General features: G+C 45.1%; 1 protein-coding gene across 1 annotated transcript in view; it reads left to right on the forward strand.

Moving 5' to 3' along the window:
• The window catches only part of INPP4B (inositol polyphosphate-4-phosphatase type II B), a 2,612,828-nt gene that overhangs the window by 531,193 nt on the left and 2,057,798 nt on the right, over positions 1-23,837 (forward strand). The window contains exon 4 of the mRNA XM_086962227.1: positions 12,506-12,622. Coding sequence (XP_086818353.1) covers positions 12,506-12,622 — 117 coding nt within the window. The remainder of the gene's footprint in view (positions 1-12,505; positions 12,623-23,837) is intronic.

The raw sequence follows: 23,837 nt of genomic DNA on the forward strand, positions 1-23,837 counted from the left end.
TGAATTACAAAACAACCTGAATTGTACTTGGTGCTAGGTATGTGCAAGTGACACATAAAGTGGCGACGCAAGTGACAATGGTGGACAGCGTGAACGGCGAAAGGTGTGAGAGTGTAAAAATATATACAGTAAGTCAGACGAACAATGTCGCTCAAGTTAAATTATAATGCAGTAGTATTTGATGTAGAAGTATTGATTCAGGTGAGCCACAGTGGGGGCTGCGCCATTTATTGCGCTGAGTGGTCGACGACGTTTCGATCCTCGTGACTTGGGATCATCTTCAGGACCGGGTTGCACCTGGTGGGGGGTGCTGCTAGTTGGACTAAGGAGTGTAAGAAAGTCCACAGGCTGGTCCGATGGAAATTCGTCCGTGGGTGATCTGATAATTCAAAGGAAGCGCCTCTGGGAGTGTGAATCTTCGAGCGCAGGACAAGCCGTGAACCCAGAGGGCTCGGCAGAGGGTCTCAATGTAAGCTGGAACCTGAATTAATCAGTGTGGACTCATCAAGGATCGGGTCCATAGGGCCGTGTAAATTCGGCAATGCAAGGGAGTGCCAAATTTACCATGGTCGCAATTTGCAAACCACTTCATGCATATTAGTCAGGTAGGTTGGATTGTGAGACATTACGAATGGTGATTTTGCAATTGACCTTTTAGTAAATATGTCGGTTTGCAAATTCAGAATTAATTTGGTAAAGCTTTGTGCTCAATTTGCATCCACTTTTACCAAATCTGGCTCAAGTTCTTGATATCAGATACCGGGTATATTGCAAAATTATTTCTGCATCCTCTTTCATAAGGCAAAACACTCCTGTGAGCTCGCTCTGAACAATTTGGTTCTTTGCAGCAGAATATCATTTGAGCTTCCTCGATACACATCTATCCTTTGGACAAAGTAGTAATCTTTGCTGGATTCTAGTGACACATATACTAATGCCAAGAAGAAATCCGGGTTCATGGTTTAACATGATACAATCAATCAGTGGCAAAGAGGTGACATTAATTGTCGGAAGTATATTTTTTTAAACGTGATAGCGGTCTTACTTTTTGTGTTTTTTTCCAAACAGACATTAATTATGATGAAAGTCAGGCTCAAAGGAACAACTTCTACACTTTCTGACACAAAGTTTATTGCTTTAGCACTTGGCAGTGGTGAGAAAGAATTGCTTGAGCTGCCCAAGAGGGACTTGATTGCCACCAAATGACATTGTGTACTCTAGAACTACCTCTTCTAGTATCATTATGTTCTGGTGAGCATATGCACATTCTGTCCTTCTGGCATATAACCTACCTATATACGTTCCCACACCCTACTATACTCCTCAAATAGGCTTGTTATCAGAAAGAAACAGAGAAAAACCAAAGTTCTAATTCTGGCTTTTAAATCCATAAATAATCTATCTCCTAGCTACCTATCTCGAATACTAAAAAAGATAGGTGCTTTCTTGTAACCTTCGTTCTGGTTCTCTTATCTAAACCTGACTTTCTCAAGCCTCCTTGTTCAGTTTTAAGTTTTTTTTCCCCATTCGAGCTACTTGATCCATACCTCTGAAACTGACTCCCAATTAAACTGTGTCCACATTCTATCCCACTTAAACAATTTCCCTAATGGCTCACCTACTTATGTTTGAAAGTAGTCACTACTAATTCTAATCAACTCACTCTTTAATCCTCCTTACCTTATATCCTCCTATTATCCTTAATGTACATATGTGGGAATGTTTATTCTAGGGGCATGTGAAATGTATATTTTGTCTTCAGTAATGTTATGAAATTCCATGGGAAGTTCATGGGATGATGCTTTTGTAGTGAAATGGTATACTTGGGGAGACATTTTCTGTGTGAATCAGTCTCCCACTGCTGTCAAATGAAACTTTTGTTGAGGTCACTTGCTCAGGTAAAACGAGTTTAGAAAAATCACATAATGTAGATTTCAAGAAATGTCACTGATTTCATATATTCAGGAATTTTATGAATTTCATTGATAAAATGAAAATTGATCCAGGCCTAATATTTACTAAGTTACATAGCCTGTCTAGCTATTTCCCTAGCTTGTTTCTTTCTTATAAACAGTTTTTATTATGCTTTTTTAGGTAAAACACAATACACAACTGTACATCATTGAGAATGCAACAGCAGCACCACCAATAACCCAGTAGGTTTCCCACCGCAAGTTCTCTTGTTCTCCACCCCAGGTACATAAGTCATCAATTTCCCATGCTTAGGGGAGCCCGTGGCCTCCTGATCTGCTTGGGAGGTCCAGCTGCTCCCCCATCCCCATCTACCTTGTCCATGGCTCCACCTGGTATATCAAAGTTCAGGTTAGAGGGCTCTGGGAGCCCCTCTTGTTTCTCATCAGTTTTATAGTATGATAACCAGTTCCTCCCCAAACTGTTTTGAATTTCCTAGGGCAACATCTAGGTTCATACACTATTAGTTTCGGATCCATATAGTATATCATACCCACCACCCACATGTGTTTATTGTGCACCTGAGAGGTACCCCACTGTTTTATATCTCTCTTCACTAGTGCTAACCGTAATGTGCAGAACAGGAATTCATCCTGTGTTAAGTCGACATCTCCTGGCATCCCCAAAAGTATAAATTGTAGGTTAAGTGGAACCTACAACTGTATGACAGAAGCACGTTCCTCAGTAATCTCCCACCAGTACTCCTATATGCATCTCTGGCAGTTGAGGAAGTCGCCCTCCCCATTATGAAAAGATGGCCACAATTGTAGTACACCCTGTGATGACCTTCATCTGAATAAGCCTGAAACCTGTTTTGATAAAAAAATTCCTGAGCATGCATCAGTGCACTTTCCCAAATGACATCCTCCATCACACGCACCTCTGGTTCCCATGTGGACCTTAAGCTGACAAAGTTATGTGGTCTAATATTAATCAGCGTCGAAGTGAGGGAGATTATGCTCCTGTGCAACCCCTCCATCAGTATTGTATGTATTCTCCGCAGGGTTACTCTCCTCTAGGGCCTCCAGTTGATAGATTCAGCCTACCATGTGTGGAGATACCAATAATATCCCAGTAAACATATCCCACTAGCTTCCGGACTTCTATTAGTCTGTTACCTCTCTAAAGGGTGGGGTTCATCCCACTGTACCTCCCTTGTCTTTTCACATAGCGCACTTCCTTGACCTATGCCTCCATTGCTATCTGGGACAGGCCCAGAAGATCATTACTAAACAATTTGCCGTATAGATTATAGGTGTAACTGTATGGTTCCATCAAGGTCTTCTTAAGTCTTGTTGCTGGGTCCTCTCTAGGGTGAAATCCCAATTTATTAACTGCTTGTAAGTGGGCAGCCCAATAATAAGCCCTGAATTCTGGATGAGAGACAACCACCATTGTAGAAGTTTCTCTAGAGCGTGCACAGGTCTGTGCACAGGAGACCCCAATCCCATACCAGTGTATACAGTGCTCTGTCCACCTTGTTAGCGGGTAGGGGGTATTCTGTAGGACACAGATTTCCAAACTTTTCATGTTGGTGACACACGTTTTGGAGATGCATCATTTTGGGACACAGTGAGGCAGTGTAGCCTTAAGGGAGGTTCTTCCCCCGGATGACATTTTTTTAATAAAATTGGGCAAATGGTGCATTTTCAAGCAAATTTGAGACCATGAGGTTGAACACAGGGCCCTGCAGCGGATGCCTTTGTCCACTAAGCCACCAGACCCGCATACACACATCTTTATCTCTCTCTCTCTCTCTCTCTCTCCCTCCCTCTCTCTGTCTCCCTCCCTCTCTCTCTCTCTTTCCCTCTCTCTCTATCTCTCTCTCGCCCTCTGTCTGTCTCCCTCTGTCTGTCTCCCTCCCTTTGTCTCCCTCTATCTGCCCCCCTCCCTCCCTCTGTCACCCTCCTCCCTCTGTCTGTCTCCCTCTGTCTGTCGCCCTCTGTCTCCCTCCCTGTCTCCCTCTGTCTCCGTCCCTCTGTCTCCCTCCCTCTGTCTCCCTCCCTCTCGTCCCTCTGTCTCCCTCCCTCTGTCTCCCTCCCTCTCTCCCTCCCTCTGTCTCCCTCTCTCTGTCTCCCTCTCCCTCTGTCTTCCTCCCTCTGTATTCCTCCCTATATCTTCCTCTGTCTGTCACCTCACCCCAGCTTCCCGGGCACACACACAGCCTCACCTGAGTACTCCGCAGGTCTTTAAAAGACCATTTACTGTGCAATGTTATGCAATAGATGGGGCAAAGTGAGAATAAAGCTTTCAAAGGAATGCCTCTTAATTAGCAGCAGTTATGTGCTAAGTGCCCATTATCCTGCGACACACCCACCATTTGCAGGCGACACAGTACTGTGTGGGAACACACAGTTTGGAAAGCTCTGCTGTAGGATATAGAGGAATTTAGGCAAATGACTAATTTTTAGTAAGGATGCTTGACCCATAAATGAAAGCGACAAGACTCTCCACATGGCCACATCTGCCTGGAAGCCTCAGAATAATTCCCTTAGGTTGGTTCCCAGGAATTGGTCATTGCAGAGCATTATTCCTATGCTTAAATGTCAGAGGTCCTCTTTCACCCATGGGATCCCCACCATGACTCCGGGTCAGACATTATCTTTCCCAATAGAAACAATGTGGATTTGTTCCAATTGATCTTATAGTTTACCCAGCATAGCTTGATAGAAGATAGCACCGGTGGCAGGGAGGAGTCCAACTGCAACAAGTACAGTAGGATGTCGCCCACGTATAGGGAGATCTTTTATGGCTCCTACTCCACCTCTGGAAAACCCACAATGCTTCTCCTGATGACCCAGGTTGCCAGGGCCAACAAACAAAGGGCAAACAGCAGGGATGACAATGGATAGTCCTGTCTGGTCCGTTTGCCCAGCAGGAAGGCATCTGAATAAGCTCCTTTCACCCTCATTGTTGCAATCAACTTCCGATATAACAGTTCCACCCAGCAGCAAATGGCTGGCCCCACCCCAAAGCTCGTCAGTACCTGGCTTAGGTAGGCCCGGTCTATGAAGTCACATGTCTTCTCGAGAAATAAAAGAGCCCTAAACTCCCAGAACTTTTGCTGGTTTTCAAGCAATGAGTGCAGCTGTTGAATGTTCTGCCGTGTGTTGTGATTGGGCATGAGCCCTGCATGATCACTATGAATAAGGGAAAAAATGCTGCAGAGCAGTCGATTGGCCAGAATTTTGCTCTCCATGTTTAACAAGGATACCGTTCCATATTATTATTATTATTATGTTTCTTATATAGCGCTAGAATCGACCCCCGAAGGGGTATCTCCGCGCTTGCCTTGGGAACCCATCCTGGCTTTTCCCTGTGAGATAGCCCCTACAGGGCATCCCCAAGGTGAAAGCCAGGCATCCCGCCGCGGGGGGCCGTTGTGGAGATTAAGCAAGCTTAATGCCCAGAGTTGCAGAGTGTGAACCCATGATTTGGTCAGGCACCGAAGCGAGAATTATCGAGTCCATGGACATTTGAGCTCAAGTCCCTGCCGCGTCGGGAATTAAACCCTGGTCCCGGGTATGACCTCTGCTTCAGGGTCTGCCTGCTCTAACCAGTGAGCCACACTTCTCCACATATGAGGCATATGAGGCACAATCGTTCCAGGGCTTAGGTATTACCATGATAGTCCTCATGCCGAGGCTCGGGCTAGTTCCCCGCTACTCTGTGCCTTATTATACGTTCCTGAGGGGTGTGGTCGATAGGGTTCATTTAAAGTATTTCTACCGAAATCGGTTGGGGCCCGGGGTTGTTCCAGAGTGCAATTAGCCCACCAACTTGGTCATTTTAGCCAATTTAAGTTCCTTATGGAGTTCATCTCTCATTTATCGACCATGGTAGGGGTAGCTCCCAGAGGAAATCCAGTATTTTGGATTCAGGGAGTGAGCACCGGTGCCGGTATGGTTCCCGATAAAAGTGAGCGAAGTCCCCTGCTATGTCATTATCTGTAGAGTACCTACGTCCTACCCCATCAATAAGTTCCTTGACCCATCTTGATTCTTCCTCCCTTCTGCTTAGCCAGGGCAGTGTGCAATGAGATCTACTCAGAACCTAGTCTAGATGGTATAGGGCCTTTTGCTCTTCTGTCTCGAAGTATCATCACTCACAAGCAGCCATCTCGCTCTCCACCTATGCCACCTGCTCCTGAGAACGCTTGCTTCTCTTGGCAATTGGGTTTTGTGCCTTATTGCTGTGACTATCATGTATGCTTCCCAAAGCATCACCGCCAATGGGACAGAGTATTGTTTTTCTTTAAAATAGTGCACAGATTCAGCTCAGAGTTCGGCTACCAGATCTCTATCCTGAAGCACCCAACTGTTGAGGTTCCAGTCTCCTGTTTACCCCATCTATCCTCCCCAGCATAACCTTGAGGGCGGCATGATCTGAGGACCCTCTCAGAAGGTAGTCTGGCGAAAAGGTACTTCTAGGGTAATCTCCCACAAGCATAAACCCATAGTCCAGCCGCGAGAATGTCCCATGGACTCTTGAGAGAAGGGAAAATTTCTTGTCTGTGAGATGTTTCACCCTCCAGACATCCAGAGGCTCAGCACATGAACAAAATGATGAAGGTGTGATATCCATCCAACTGGGGTAGGTGCCAAGGATGATCCTGTCACTTCATTAAAGCCCCCGTTCTACAATGTGTCTGTGGGCTACTGCTTCCAGTATTATTGGACCCAGAGTCTCTAACACTGCTCGCTGCAAAGTAGGAGGGTCATAGACACACAGCACAAAGAGGGATTCCATCCTCCACAATCCCAGCGCTCCTACGAAGTGGCCAGTGGGATCATACTATGTCTTATCAACTTCAGAAGGGAAGGTTTTTTTAGGGTCAGTGTTACCATCACCTGGGATCCTTTTGTTTTACACTGAGTGAGCCAATGCAGTATATTGTCCTCTATTAAGGCAGGTAACATTGGTTCCTGCAAAGCATGTTTCCTGTAGCAGCACAAGGTCAGGAGTTCCAAATACTGTGCAATCATCCCTGTTTAAGTTTGCTCAGACGGCAATAGATATTCCATGTCAACAGTCTCAGCTTATTAGGATCTGTATGTGGAGCTACTCACATTTCACGCTCCTGGGTGCATTTGTTATTCTAAATTGCCATGTATCGTATGTCACTGCATTGGTGGACCAGGCAAAGATGCCCCTCTCCCCAATAGATTGGGGGACTGTAAGTTTTGGTGTGTACCCTTGAATTTGTGTCCATGGGTCTACCTGTCATAGTCTCACCACCTACCCTGCCCCCCTCTGGAAGGCACCCACTCCACCCCTTTGGGTCATGTCTGGGTGGCGTCCCTTGGGTAGGATCAATGGGCTGAAAACACAAACATATCCAACTCGGGGCCACAAGCAACATTACCTATCCCAAGCCCTCCTACCAACCCACTATTTGAGATGAAGAATCTGTTACCCCAAAGTGTCCCTACTTTGAACATAGCATCAATTAGGCAGTGGCCAAATGGTTTCCTTTCCCCTACCCCATGAATCAAAGAAAATCATGGCACGTTCACTGTGTTTCCTTGAAAGAGCTACAAGAGAGTCTTGTGTAGATTAGCTGTTCATCCAGCACATGTGCACATCAACCCACTTCCGCTCGGAGCCGGCCGGCCATATAGAGGTTTTTCATCACATCAATCTCAGCCAGACTGATGTGATCCATTGTTCTTATGGCTAGTCAAGAGTGAGTCCTCTCTGTCCAATATGGACGAGTCTTGGGTGGCTTTGATTCTGCTGAAGAGTAATTTGGTCTGTCTGCAACATTGTCTCCTTCAGCTTTCGGGTGGAGAGACCCAAGCACCCACAGCACCAGTGGAGTGATCAGTCCCATTCAGTTTCAGCTTCTTTCGTACCTCGACCCATCTCTAGACCTCCTTTGATTCATCAAAGAAGTGAGATTTATCCAAGTTGATCACTTTCAGTCTTGTGGGGTAGAGGAGCATTTACTTGATATGCATCGCCCTAAGTTTCATCTTGACTCCCATGAACATACACCATTGTTGTTGTGTTCTTATCATGTTCTTATCATGTAGTCCGGCAAGTTCTAGACCAGCAGAACAGTTTCTTGGGTGAGTACCAGTGCTTAAATTGAGCTGGTTGTTTCTGGTGCTCAGCACTGGCACTTAATCAACACCGGTGCTTTGCATGAGCACCAGTTAAGAACTAGAGGTTGGTAAAAACTTCCACTCCGCTGGCATATTTCGCTGAATTTTGCCCACTCCATAACACGCCAATTGACGCATAGTGGGGTTTTTCCTCTTAAGCGGCTCTCCAATGTTAAGTTGAAGAGAGCTTGTGAGAAAAAATTGCGCTCTAGACCTCCTACTGATGAGATTTCTCAACGTGGGTGGCCACAGCAGGTCACGATAGCTTGCAGTGAGAAATCTGCTGCACATGTTGAGGAAGCTGTTGCTTGAGTAGAATGTCTACTCAAGTGCAGAAAGCAGCAGTGCCCTCTGGCGAGGCATTGTTCCATTTGTGCTTATTTTACAGTGCAGGACAAACTCCTGGTACTAAAAATTAGTGAGAGCAGCGTAACTTAACAGACTCCACCACTTGTGGTTCTCAATGGATTGCAGCAGAGTTTTTCCAGCACTTTGCAGAGTTCTGTGGAGTAGAACAAGGACACACAGGCCTATAAAGGACACATTAATTTACGGGGAGATTAAGTGATTTGCCCAGAATCACAGGATGTTGAGTTTATGCCAAGACTTGAACCAGGTTCCCCAGCTTCAAAGTTGGCAGGTCTGGCCATTACACCACACATCCTCCCCTAACTTTCATGGTTAGTAGTTGGCTCTGTTTTGGGCTGCACTAACAGGAGAAATGAGCTGGTGGAGGCTGCCTCCTGATGAGAGCCCCAGCACTCATTGTTTTGTACAAATTAACTACTGGTGAGTACCGTTCTACCAATACAGTCACTGTCTGCGTAGTTAAGCAGTCACAGAATAACCAGCCATGGTCAAAGCCCTGTGTGCCTGATCTACCACGAAGCTCGTGGATAGTTCTGTATCTCTGGCACACCCACTATTCTCAAGTTGTTTTGCTGGGATTGGCTCTCCACATCTTCTTCTCTTTTCTTCAGTTGAAGCGCCAGATCCCGGAGCTTTTTGAAGTTCTTCTTTACGGCACAAACTTTATCCTCCGCTGAGGAGATATGGTCTCAGCATCCATCATGTGCTCAGTCACTCTTATTAGGTCTTGTCTTAAGAGGGAGGTCTCTGTGCTTACCCCTTGCAATTGTCCCACGAACACCACCTTGTAGTCTATTGTAGCCTGTAGAATGAGTATCGAGGCCATGGGATCCACTCCATTGAGGAGATTGCCCCATTGAGAAGGCTGTACTAAAGCAGTCAATCCTCCTTTGGGTGGAGGCAGACACTCCACTCCCTTTCACCATTGTTCTGCTGGGCACTATTCACTGTCTTGGTCCTGAGCCACCCTCTCAGAGTCTAGTGGGGAAGAACAGGGTGTGGTTGTTCCCCAAATAGTGGTCCTGAGGGGGACCTGAGCACTCACTCTCCAACCGTCTAGGTCTCTGATTGAGGGCCTGCATGGAACAGCACCCTTGGGGGAGGCATCTATAGGTACGTCTTCAGCACAGGGAGCCACTCACTTACTGGTATCTTGCCTGGGGTATCGACCGGGGTCTCACCCCTTGGTGCCACATGCTATGCCCGTCCTTTCTTTCCATATTCACCGTGCTCACAGCAGATAGGACCCAACATGACCCTCCAGGACCATCGGCCCGAGCGTTGCCTCTGTCTATGGCCTTCCTTGCCCTTCGGTTCCATGGTGAGGCACAAGCAGCCACTTGCAGCCCCTCGATCCCAACCCACCACCCCCTAAGGCAATATCAGCAGGCTTCCACTGAACACCTGCCTTTTACCTCCAGAAGCATCTCATGGGCGGCGGCAGATAGTGTACTCTCTCCTGCTGCACCAGGCACACTACTCCTTGTGGGCATTGGTACCATCAGAGTCTCCAACAGACCACAGATCCCCTCTCTTGGGTGCAGCAGATATGCCCTGGGCAGCCTGTTGTCTGTCTCTGGCCCTCGTGGCCGCAGGTCCACCACATCATGTGGCCCACAAGTCCCCCAAAAGCGGGACCGGGACACCTTGACTCACCTCACCAGCGGCCTTGGGGCATGCTGATGCTTCCCTCTCAACAACCCAGGTGGACCTGCATCTCAGGCTTTGTATTCACCAGGTCTCTCTTTAATAGGTCGCTGGCCACACCGGGGTTCACTGGACTCTCCAGTGTCCTCCCTTGGGTTTGGCGGACAAGCCCCAGATGGCCACATTTCCTTCTCCTGCCCCTGAAGTTGATGGTCTTCCACGTTGTGTGATCCGTCACTCACACTCTACCATGGGGGGATATGAGTAGCTCCCAGCAGCCTCATGACATGCTCCTTTACTGTTTCCAGGTGGATCTACTCTGCTGGCCTGGTGCTCAATCAGTCTCCTGCCAGCAGATTGCAGGTTGTCACAGTAGCTTAACCAGACTCCACATTCTCCCTGACTGTCCACTGGTAATGCCACTGGTTTCCCATCTCTGACACGCTGTAGCTGTTGGATGACAGCAGATTTCTGGGCCTGCAGTCAGGGCCTCGCCGAATGCTGCCGGCTTCTTAGGTGGTCCGGCACGTCCTTTCTCTAGCCTGTGTTGTGCCTCTCAGTCAACACCTATCCTTCTTCATCTTATATGGAAAAATGTATTAACACCCAAACTGTAAATGTTCTTTGTATTGTGATTATGTTTCTGTGTGTAGCATTTCTCGTTTAAATGTTTATGTCTTGCTAAATAAATAAATAACACTACATTTTGTTTACAGAGGAGGCCCTTGTACATTTATTCCAGAGACGCTGAAAAGTTCTAGGTGTAGCTTTCTTGTCAAAAACACTGTAACTCAGTGAAAGTAGCAGTCTGTTTTTACATCTCCGAAAATTAGAGTTGACCCTCCCAGGTTTCACAAGAGTGCCCTGCAGATGACATGCACATCTTAGCTGCTAATAATTATGTCACTGACTCTCTTATCAGCATCATTTAATAAAGTTGAAGCTAGGCAGTCCGACATTTCTAGAGAAAAGTTCGAGGTACATCGCATAATGCTGCATCAGTGATAGTGGAGGACTGGAGAAAACTAGATGTTACTCCACTTTAAGGGGGGGGTGGACTACAACCTCATTCCAGGATTATAGTGGTGACTACTATTTCGCCTAGGGAGGACAACATATGATACCCTCTACTAAACGGTTCTCTCCTCTTTTTTTGGGTTGATCCGTCTTCAATGTTCACCTTTAAAAATTTTAGGTTATGTCCCTTCAGGCCATCTGGACAATGTTTATCTACTCCAGGGGCTCGACTTGAAAAATCAGAAAGGACACATTCAACTGACAATGGGTTCTCCTCGGATACTGCGAATGAAAGTAATGCATTTCTGCACTACAGAAACCTCTGTGTAGCATTTTGTAGCATTTTCACTATCCCTACGAGTTCATGTTGCTCTTCGTAGCTTGTTATCACTGAATAGTCACTTTCTACCTACCTTGATGTTAGGTGGCTTGGTTACTTTGCAAAACATCTTCAATAGTGGAAGATTTTATTTACCATGTTAGTTTAATTCGAGTGACGCATATACTAATGAAAGAAGAAATCCGGGTTCATGCTCTAACCTGATGCAATCAGTAATTGGTTAAAGAGGTGAAGTTGATTGTCAGAAGTAGTTTTGTAAAAAATGTGATTGTGGCTTGCTTTTCGAGATGTTTTCCAAACAGAGATCAACCATGACAGGCAGGCTCAAAGAAACCAATTCTGCGCCGTCTGACACAAAGTAAATTGCTTTAACACTTGGCAGTAGTGAGAAAAGATTACTTGGGCTGCCTGAGAGGGACTTTGTTGCCACCATATGAACTCGTGTACTCTAGACCTACTTCTTCTAGTGCCACTAACTACTGGTCAGCATATGCGTCTGCTATCCATCATTTGTAACAGTTCTGTACAGTATTATGTTGCAGGAATTATATATCGGGGACGGCGAAGTGCTTGCCCGCATGGTTAGCACACTACATCATTTAGGGTGTCGCATGGTTAGCACGCTTCATCATTTAGGGTGTATGGCTGGAAGCGTGCTGCCTTCCTTTTATCCTATGTGGGGAGGGGTTCCATGTGGGGTGCAATGCCAACCCTAGTGTGGTTATTGCATGATGAGACGCAGTGTGGTGGAGAGAGAAGTGTAAGAGAGAGGCGCACCTTCTGTGGGTTTCAGTAAGATGTCAGCTTTGAACACCTCTGCAGGACCCCCTATGGAATTTCTTATGACCTTTGCCCACCTCCTAGCTGGTTGTTGCACTGAGTTTTCCATTCTGAGATATTTTCTTTACAGTTTATGATCTTGATCATACATTCGGTACCGGAATATTTCTTTGAAATGGAAAATAAGAATTACAGAAACAAGTCTGCATTCTGTCTGTCCGCTGCACTGAACACTGCTGCCCCCTAACCGAGGCTGTTTACTTGTGCAACACAGGGAACAAGAGACCCGCTGTTTCTGGCTGGCGTGACGTTCCCTGCGGACTATCCCATCTATGAGGAGACGAAAATAAAGCTGACTGTCTACGATGTCAAGGGAAGGTCTCCAGAAACAGTGAGTACTCCTGTCTGTCTGTGTTTGTCTGCCTATGAGTGTGTCCCGGTGGGGATGTTCGGTGTTCCTGCCTATGTATGTATTTCTGTTTATATATGTAAATGTGTCTGCTGTGTATGTGCTGCAAGTGAGTGTAAGTGTCCTGTTGGGATGAATATTTGTGTGTGGCTTTGTGTATCAATGGGTGGGCCTGTATTTGACTTATTTAGATACATGTTGGCTTCTCGTGAGTGCCCTGTGTTGTGTTGAATCCGGTGGTCACATAAATCCGCACTGGTGAATAGCAAAAGTTACTTTATTTTACTACTGTATAATTGTTTTTGCACATGTCAGCTGTGACTTAAACAGCAAAAATATGGTAGATCTTAAAAAGGTGAGAAGTTTGCGTCATAACTCCAAAAGACATTTGTAAAATCGAGGCTCCCTTTGAAAGTAAGCGGGTTATGATGATAGGTTTTGTTCGTTGCTCTTTTCGACCTCGTGCATGTTTGCAGAAGGGTGCAAATGACCATGACGAGCACCCACTAAATAAGCTTGAATCATGTATCCATCTGGTATCTGTGAACACCTGCTGATTTGGGCGCTGACCACATTTACGACATGTCATATTTAACTTCCTCAATCAAACACTGGAGTCTGCATCAATCTCGCTGTAATACGCCACGTGGGATGTAGGTCACATGCAAACGTGCATTTCTCTTGGAATGTGACCAAATTCCTTTGCTCTAGATCATGGGTACTCACAAACTTTCTCTCGGGGGCCAAATTTACAGTGTGGTTTGTGTCCGAGGGCCGCACCGGTGGGGGCGGGGTCAGTGGGGAAGGGGCGGGGCTAGAGCAACAAAAAAAACTGTGACCATGAGGTTGATCATAGGTCCCTGCAGCGGACGCCTTCGTCTACTGAGCCACCAGACCCAGCATAGACACACTTCTCTCTCCCTCTCCCCCTCTCCCTCTCACTCCCCCTCTCTCTCTCTCTCTCTCTCTCTCCTTCCCTCCCTCTCTCCCTCCCTCTCCCTCTCTGACTCTCTGTCTCCCTCTGACTCTCTGTCTCCCTCTGACTCTCTGTCTCCCTCTGACTCTATCATTCCCTCTCACTCCCTCTGTCTCCATCTCTCTATCTCTCCCTCTGTCTCACTCACTCTTACTCTCTCACTCCCTCTCTTCCTGTCTCACTCACTCTGACTCCCTCCCTCCCTCCCTCTGTCTACCTCCCTCCCTCTCTCCCCCTGTCTCCGTCCCTCTGTCTCCCTCCGTCTCTGTCTCCCTCCCTCCCTCTCCCTCGCTCTCCCTCCCTTTCCCTGCCTCCCTTTCCCTCTCCCTCTCTTTCCCTCCCTCTCGCTCTCCCTCCCTCTGTCTCCCTCTCCCTCCCCTTTCCTCCCTCTGTCTCCCTCCCTCGCTCTCCTTCCCTCCCTCGCTCTCCTTCCCTCCCTCCCTCGCTCTACTTCCCTCCCTAGCTCTCCCTCCCCCCTCGCTCTCCCTCCCCCTCGCTCTCCCTCCCTCCCTCGCTCTCCCTCCCTCCCTCGTAATGGAATTCATTTTTCATATGGTTTTGTCTGTGTTTAATCCTTAAAACACAAGCAATCACTGGCAGTGGCGCAAGGCTAATAGCTTGTTTTTAAACTTGTTGAAAGATGCGGAAGATGCGTTCCTTCTCTCACCCTCACCTCTCCCCCAAAAACACACAAGCTGCTCTCTCGGGACCCGATCTCCCATGTCAGTGCTTTAGTGGATGGAAAAGGTGGTGGTGTCTCCAAAAGGGGTATTTAGGTGTAACTAGGAAATCTTGGAAAAATTATGGGTTGGGCCTAAACGGGACCTAAACTCGGCATGCCACCTGACAAGTATTCAAGGCACCTTTATGTGTCATGTCTGGTAGTGCTTATAAAACCATCATACTTCAGGTAACACAAAAACCTAAAACATGCCCGATCCATTACCTGTACCAATGCTTGTTAGCACAGATTTTTGTTCTATGTCACATGAAGGAGTAACTCACTTTCTTCCTGTCACATCACTTCCTGCTGCAGGCCCCCTCTCTCTGTCATTCACGTACAACCTGTGCTCCACTCATCTTTTTGAAGTCTCTCCATCCACATATTTCACGCCATCCGCACCACTGTCTTTCACTCTCTCCTACACATCCTTCCTTATAACTCCCCCTCCTCAACATCGCCTCTCACACGCCCCACATTTTCTTTTCCATTGGCACTGTCCCTATTTTGACAGCTGCATACCACCATACACTTTCCCATAGAATCGCCATTACAATTGGCCCACATGTGGCCATCGTTCTGGGCGCCCAGCAGAGAGGCACAGGATTGGATGAGCATTTAGTTAGAACACCATTATGCGAGTCTCTGTCAGAAAGTCGAACTGCCTTCAGGCTCAGCTGCAGTTCTCAATCATGCCCAGTCATGAACAGTCATCCACACCCTGAACTCACACAGACACCTTGAGGTGACCAGGCTTGCAGTGCGGTTATGCAAGATTTGTGCAACATTACTGAAACCCATCTGAGATATGAACATATACTAAGGAAATAGAGGTGCACACATAGTTCACCATTAAATAAAGCGAACGAACTTTAACAGGGACCAACTGGGGGCATCTGGAAGGCTGAGGACTTCTACAGCTTCACGAAGCTAGCCACGTGGTCTCTAGGCTCTGAAGTGAGGCGGGTGTAAACTCGGGACCCCCCTCCCGCACCTGCTATCACCCCATACTCCACCTTTTCTCTGACTGCCTCCTTCTCGTGACCCTGCCTGTTTGTCTCCCCCCCCCCCCCCGTGACAGCTTCCAGGCGCGCGCACACAGCCGCACCCAAGCATTTCACAGGTCTTCAAAAGACCATTAGCATGTTAATGAGGCTCTTTTCACCTCACAGCGCTCCTGCAGCCCCACTCTGACTACGGCGGAAATCGCCCGGCCCCCACAGGCAGCAGAGTCTATGAGTCGAGCTCTGGTTGCAGACAGCCTTTAATAAAAAAACAAAAACTCGGGTACGATGTCTGAAAGGTCCGCGGGCCGCCAGGGAAGGCTTGCCGGGCCGCCACTGGCCCGCGGGCCGTACTATGAGTACCCCTGCTCTAGATCATCTGTAACAAATGAGACACACACTTTGAGCGCCGCTACAGTGTACGGATCACTTATTTTTAAATGTATTCATCATCATCATTTGTAGTTTAGGGAAAGGGTGTTCTCTCGCTGTTGTTTTTTTAAACATTGTTACAGATCATTTATTTTGCCATTACCTGTAAGGGGAGTCTAGATTTGTTTTTCATTTCTTTCAAAGTCCATACTTGACGTTTTTAGAGGATTGGGATGGGAAGAGTTTACAAACCATTACAGAAATAATGCTGCTAATATTTTGCGCTGCTAGTCACAGCTTGCAAAGTTTCATTTGTTTTTCAGAACAGATATGCTACACATGTAGTATTTTTGTATTGGTGAGAAAGCCTGTTTTGTGAGTATACTGTGTGCTTGATTACCCCCAAAGCTCTTCTTGGTTGGCCAAAAGCCCTCTCTGCTTATCCAGCAAGTCCTCTTAGTTTCACTCACAACACCTATGAGTAACCACAAAATACGCGTGACACCTGACACTCAGCATGCCTCATTTGCCATATAATTGTTCTCATTTGTTAAAAAAGAGCCCACCTTTGTCCAACTTTTCCTCTTATTTTCTTCTGAGTTATAATTACTTTTATGATAGAGCCACCTCACCATTGTCCAAAGAACCTCTTCTTAAGCCTCAAAGTACCCCCCTTTCATTGCAAATTCACCCCGCGTCTCTCTCTTGGCTGCCCTTTATCCAACTCTTTTAGAGCGGTACCATATTACAGCAGGGTCAGATGTAACTGGCCTACAAAAAGAAATTCCCTGACTCCTAAGATGTGTCAAAATACAAATGCAAAAAACATACAAAACAAGACGCAATGGGCCACTCTGGGTTTCATGTTAGCCAAAAGGAGTATAGCCCAATTGAGGGGAGCAGAGCAACCTCCCACCCTGGAAGCGTGGGAAAGCAATTTAGATTGGTGTATGTTTAGGGAGAAAACAACATATCTTGTGAGGGGATGCCCTCGAAAGTGGTCACTGGTCTGGGGGCCCTGGAATCGTTATAGAGGAGAAATGTGTACGCCACCCAGAAATGCTGTTCTAGATGACCCCCCTCCCTGTGAAGTTTCTTTTCAATTGTATACATTGATTATTCTGTGTCCCCCTGATGTAGAATCTGCAACTTTGAACAAACCTCTGTACTGTGTCGCTTTGCTGGTGTTTTATTTCAATAAAAAGAATTATAAAAAAAAAACATACAAAACACCAATCATTCAAAAAACTGGAACGTAAGAAAAAATCTGCACTTCAAGAATAGAGAATATAAACATTATTTGCCACCTTTAAGAAGATATTTTAATTTGTTATTGAACAACGTGTTCAATCTCTGTTATTGGACAAAATAGTTACCTGTGCACAAAACATATTTGCCCTGATCCTAAGGGGAGCAGATGGCGATGAGGCATTTTTCCAGTTATAGAAAAACATAGACACCAGGTGACAGAATGCGCTTTATAAGTGTGTTATACATACATACATACATGAGATAGTTACAGAGTGCAGTAAATGCCTGTTTTACATAGGATTCCCTGCAGAAAACGAGGGACACGATCTAGAACGTTTTGCTCAATGCACTAAGGCCACATGCATCACTATTTGCTGGGCATTTTCCCCTGGTATGTCCCAGCATTTTTGACCTGCTGAAATCTCTGTGTATACTGGAAGGATCAGTCGCCCCTTGTGCCATAATGCATTAGTCCTGAACAGATGGCTGGTTTATTGCAATTTCTAAACAACCTTCCTGGTGCTGCATTTTAACAAACGTAGTGCAAAAATGTACCTGACAGATTGGTGCTGGAGAGTAACGTGAATGCATCAGTGTGTTAAAATATGCAACATACGTTTTTGACTTATGTTCTAAAGCAGTTATTTTTGGCATCACCACATTTCAAAAGTACCAGTAAGCACAATGCCACACTAAGACATCTACAGTTTCACAGGCTACTAGAACAATATTGTGAATGTATTTTCTTTATCCAGTCATACTTAATGTTGTTACACATGTGTTCATTGGCATGTACCCATAGCCAGGGCACAAGTTCTATAAAAAGTAGTGGGGGGACTGACCAAGATGGGCAGTATGCAAGTATTAAGACGTGTGCCAACACAGCACATGACGTCACAACATGTGACATCCCACAGGGCATCACAGACTCAGCATGAGGATGAGTAGCGTTATAAAATAAATAAAATAGTGCTATTTATATTGTTATTTGTGTAAATACTGGCACAGAGTAACCCATATGACATTCAAATAGTGTGTGTACGTATTTACAGTGACTGAAAAAAGTAACAAGCATTTACAATGCAATAGGTCTCGCAATCACATTGTTTTGAGCTATTGGCATTGTAAATGTTATTTATTTTTTACCCTTTGTGAAGCATTAATCAAATGATATAATGCAAAATGGCAATAGCTCATGATGAAATCTATTGCATTGCATTTGTACTAGTGTGAGTTTTGTATTGTAAATGGTACTGGCTTTTATTAATGTTTTTTTTATCACATTAATCTAATGCATTACAAATGTTAATACCCCAGACTATGGCGCCTCCAACAGGTGGTGGGAGGAAAGCCTTGGTGGTTCCTGGAGGATTGTGACTGCCGCCTCCTTTCATTGGCTGATCTTGTTATGCCTCAATCGGGGCTCGTCACAAAGTAGGAAGGGGTCTGTGAGACTGCTGAACCCATCCCACTCTTTGACGAGGCATCACTGATGAACAGTCAGGCCTGGGCACTTAGGGCTTAAAATTGAAGCATCCAGGCCCCAGTCTATGTTGCCACCCCCCGTCATGAGGAGGAAGACCTCTGTGCTCCTTTCACAGTGCTGTGAAATCTCAAGCCAGGCAGACTTCGGCTCAGGCAACCAGGCGACTGCCCATTTAGAGCATGCACAGCACCTGGCTGCCTGGCCCAAACATGAAGAGTCTGTCAGGCTGGATTTTGTTCAGCCTGACTCACACTGTTCTTGTTTGCAAAACGGCGGGGGTGAGGCCCCTCCACCCTTAAGGACAGGCCTCAACTGCTTTATCCTATGTCATTAGCACCTAATATTGAGGAAATAGGACAAGGTGGAACTGCTGTCATCCTTTTGAACATCCTTTACAAGGCCAAGCCTGCGTGTGACTAGGGGCAAAACATGTATTGGCTGCGATCCTCTGATACACAAAAAAACAGGAACAAAAGAACTCAACCAGCAAATCTTTGGTCTAGGTATCACGTATGTCTGTTGTATATATTGATTTGTTATGCTATTATTTAACTGGACATTATATCTAAATAAAACTTTTTGAAGTGCAGTCATCTCCTCTCTTGCAATTCATCCACAAGACAGAACAGAGTGTAAACTTCACTCACTTGTACTTAGTCACATGCTCCCATACACAAAGTGTATTTCAATCCTGAAGGTACAGGCCTAACATAGGCATGAGCAGGGGATACTTGAGACACGTACACATAGATCTGCACACTCTCATACAGCAGACATGCTTGCCTCATACCCCAAACAGGTACAGCAGAGAAACAAGCACAGCACAGGCAGGAGAAGTGTGCGCTTCGCTCACACAGGAAAATGCAGTTTAGGCAACATCAGTGCAAGCTTAATTCACCACTCTAAAACCTTTTGATTCCTAAAGTTTACCTTGACTATTACGAATGTAAAGGCCCAAGCTTCTGGCCTCTGTCAAGCCCAGATATCCAAATCCCGGAGATTGGGCCTTTTGAGAATACAATTTCTGAAGTCTATTGGAGAATGCTTGAAGCTTCTTGTACCTTACTTTTTTAGGAAGTTTTGATGTTTTTTAGAAAACCGGAAGCTGAGTTCCAGATTCATGGACCATCTTACTAAGGAAAAAGCTTTCCAAAGATCCCCTATTATCAACCAGTCAAACTACTATATCCATAAAAGTTGCTTCATAATAAGTACGATATGGGGGAGTGCAAGCCCACCCCAGCTAGTGTCAAGTTGAAGGAATGATAGTTTTAACATTGACGCTTTTGTATTCCAAATAAACGGACACAATCATTTTTCCAATTCTCTAAAATAAGCTGCATTGATTTTGATCGGGATATTTGAAAAAAGAGAAATTAATAAGGGTAGTACTGACATCTTTACCCACCCTATCAAAGTAAGGGGGAGTAGTATCAACTTTCCCAATAGATCTTTAATTTTACTCAGTGTTGCTTAATAATTTAACCTAAATAAATCCACATATTGGTTTGAGACATAAATTCCCAGATAACAAATCGGCTCAGGAGAATATGCTTGTTGTTTTAAATTGTCTGGGAGAAAATTACAGCAGGCATTTAACGGCTATACTTCAGTTTTTTTATCATTGATTTTTTATCCTCCAATCGCCTCAAACTCAGCGAACTCCCTTAAAATCCTATCAATATTTTGTTGTTCCAGTTTAAGATAAATTGTGACATTGACTGCAAATAATTATATTTTCGACATCCCCTCTATTGGAGTTTTTATATCTATATAATCCCGAATCCTAACGGCCAGAGGTTCTATGAAGAAGGTAAATAAAACTGGCGACAAGGGGCACCCCTGCCGGGTCCCGTGTCTAATGTCTATTATGCCTGCTGATTTTGAATGTATCCTAATCTGAGCCTGAGCTCCTTGGTATATATTCTGGAGCATAGTAATTATTTGCGCCGGAAACCAAAACTTTTCAAGGCCATAAAATAATGCACCCCAATTCACAAGGTCGAATGCCTTCTTGGCATCAACCATCATTGTAATTGCGGAAGTTTGGTTAGTATTAAAATAGTCAATTTCTTGAATTAAATAACCAGTGTTTGACGACATTGACTGACCTTCTATAAAGCCACATTGATCTGTGTGTATTGCGTATTGTGCCGCTGAGGTGAATTGATTGGCCCATATTTTCATCAGTGGTTTATAGTCTACATTTAAGAGGCTAATTGGCCTATAATAGCCGACCTCCCTAGGACTTTTGCCCTTCTTAATTAAACAAACTATTGAGGATTCTTTAAAGACCGCTGGAACGTCGCCTCCCGCTTTAACATGATTGAATAGCTCAAGCAAGACTTGTAGTAGCTCTTCCGAGAAAGCCTTATAAAATTCAATCAGAAGACCTTCATTTCCACAGGCCTTACCTCCAGGCATTGAGGCCAAAGCGCTGGAGATGTCTTCCGCAGAAATAATGGTCATTAAAACCTCTTTCTGTCCTGTAGAGAGCTGAGGGAGAGCTAAATCATCAAAGTAGCCCCGAATTGCTTGTTTAGATACCTGATAGTCAGTTGAATAGATATCCTTATAGTGATCTACAAACATTTTAGACATGCTATCTGTTTCAGAAACTATTATCTGCGTCCCCGATATTGCCACTTCATTAATCACTGCCGCTTCTTGCTTGATTCTATTTGACCATGCCAGCAATTTTTTCCACCAATTGGCTTTCCTCGTAAACTCTCTGCTGGTATGCCCTTGAACTGCTTATTTCTTCCATAATAAAAAACTCCCTCAATTCCTGTTTGGCTTTCGTTAGTTCCTTTCCAGCGCAATGTCTCCCACCCTTAGGAACCTCTCTTTTTTACCAAGGCCACATCAACGGCTTTCTGGAGTTCTTTTTTTCGAGTTTTACGCTCTCTGGCTTGTTCTGCCATAAAAGCAATCATTTGTCCTCACACTGAGGCTTTAAAGGCCCCCAAACTGAGAAAAGCCTTGGGGTGCCCCTATTGATCTTAAAAAACTCCCTGATCCATTCTTGCGTACTTATTATCCACTGTTGATTGGTTATGAGAAGTCTATCCATCTGCCACCTACATTTTTCTCTTCCCCCAGCACTATATTTATTTCAGATTTTACTAGAGAATGGTCTGGGAAAGAGTTGGCCAAAATCTCAGTATTCAAACAGCTCAGGGAGCGTGACACCAGAAAGAAATCAATCTGTGAAGCGGACTTAAATTGACTAGAGTAATAGGTAAACTGCCCTTTGCCAAGAATCAACAAGTTGATGATCCTGTTTCATGACATCTATCAACTTTTTGGTCCTGTGCTTCATCTGCTTTTTTTGCTTTATTTGATGTATCTAATTTCAGATCTTGTATAAAATTAAAATCCCCCCTAAAATAATTGGGCCCACCGCTGTTGTAGTTTTATCATTAATGCTTTTAAGAGCCACAAAATCTTCTACCACTGGTGCATAATAATTCACAAAATTCAGCGCATTGCCATTCACCTTCACAACAATCCAAATCCATCTGCCATAAGGATCTCTTTGAATTAGAGTCTTAATGAAAGCTTTGGGGATAAACAATTTAGGCTGATTAGTTTTAAGGTGAGTTTCTTGTAAAAACAATATTTGGGGCGAGAATACCCCCAACCATCTCATCAATCCACCATATTTTTGTTTATTCAAGATGCCACTTACATTGATCGATATAATGCGGACATTATTATCCATTATTTACACTGTTGCTTTGATCCAAATCATCAGTAATCATACCCTTCCTGCTAGTATGATATTTTAAATAGTTCTGCTGATTTTCTTTTTCTGCACCACCACTCTCCCGCAGTGCCCTAACCCACCCCAGGACCCAGTGACCCTTCCCACTACTGGCAGGCAGGGAATTGCCTGCCTTACCCCTGCTTGCCCAAAAATGTGGCCCTTAATATCGGGTGCCATGATGCTGCACCCTTGTGTGAAACACTGCCCCCCCCCGACCTGGAAAAAAAAGAAAGGAAACAAAGAGAAAAAAAAGACAACAATGATAGCACAAATGTCCTTCATATCAAACAGTTGACTCACTTTACTTATCTTTCGTGATTTGCTGCAGAAGTTGCTGAGCTTCATCTAGGCTAGTGAACATGTAACCAGAACTCCAAGTTTCGACTGTTGGGCAATAGCCGCTTGAGCTCCCTGCGCTTTAAACAAATAGAGGAGCTTAACAAACTCTTCCGGAGACGTGCTGCCGCTGCACTCATATCCGAAAATATGCTGCAGTTAGGAACCTCCTGTGATGAAAATTGCTTCTTCTGTATTGCCCTAGTTAGGATCTGCTCCTTCAGACGATAATCTAAACATTTCATAAGGATAGTTCTGGGCAATTTAGAATTAGGGAAAGGCTGAGCAGGGACTCTATGGGCGCAAGTTATCATGAGATATCCTGAGAATTCTGGAAGGACTGTCTCTTTTATAAAGGACTCAACCCATTGTACTTTTTGAGACCCCTCATTCCCCTCTGGAACCCCAACCAGCTGCAGATTAGTCCGCCGTGAATGATTCTCTAATTCTTCGAGCTTAACTTCCAGCAAGTTCTTTTGTTTTTTGTCAGCTAAGACCTGCTGCTGAATTGAGGTCATCTGGTCCTCTAGATGAGAGATTCTAGATTCGGCCTCCTGCAACCTGTCTGGCAAAGCCCCTACTACCTCTTCAATTTTAGATAGGCATCTCTTCAATTTTAGATAGGCATGCATGTAATGCTGCCTTTTCTGTTACTTGTGTGGCCTTCATTTCCCTAATCTCATCAAGAATAAGATTAGGCATGCTTTTTATATCGCACTGGAAAGTAGGGCCAGCCCCAATTGCAGACTCCGTAGTGATTATCGTGTACGGTTGAAAAAGCAAAGGAGGTTCCGGGGCAATCATTTCAGGACAAGATTAAGACTGAACAATCTGTGCATCATTAGCACCGTGACTATCCTGCTTAGAAGCCTGCTTAGGAGCCTGGTGCGGCAAAGGGAGTGGAGACTGAAAAAGAGATTGAGATGCCTTAGGTTTCTAAAACATCAGGTATTCCTTAGCTTTGCCCAGAGGTAAACTAGAAGGATTTTCTTGGATGTTCTCCTGATTATCCACTGGGGGATTGTTATTCTGGTTTTCTCCCATCATAGCTGGGCCTGATAGTTTGTTACCTCCTTCAGTTCCCTCTGGAGCTAGATTTGGTCATCTTTGGCATGCAATACTCTACCTCAGTTGGCTAATACCCCCTTAGCCCTCCTTTCCTTGGACCAAGACTTCACCCTCAAAGCATGAGGGACTAGCTGTAGGAGTAGAGCCACAGCGGGCTTTCGGCACACGCTTGTGCTCAGCCTTTGTAGCAATAGAAGTTAACTTCAACTGTGTA

Source organism: Lissotriton vulgaris, chromosome 3_1 (genome assembly GCF_964263255.1).
Source record: "Lissotriton vulgaris chromosome 3_1, aLisVul1.2, whole genome shotgun sequence".
Classification (NCBI taxonomy): Eukaryota; Metazoa; Chordata; class Amphibia; order Caudata; family Salamandridae; genus Lissotriton; species Lissotriton vulgaris.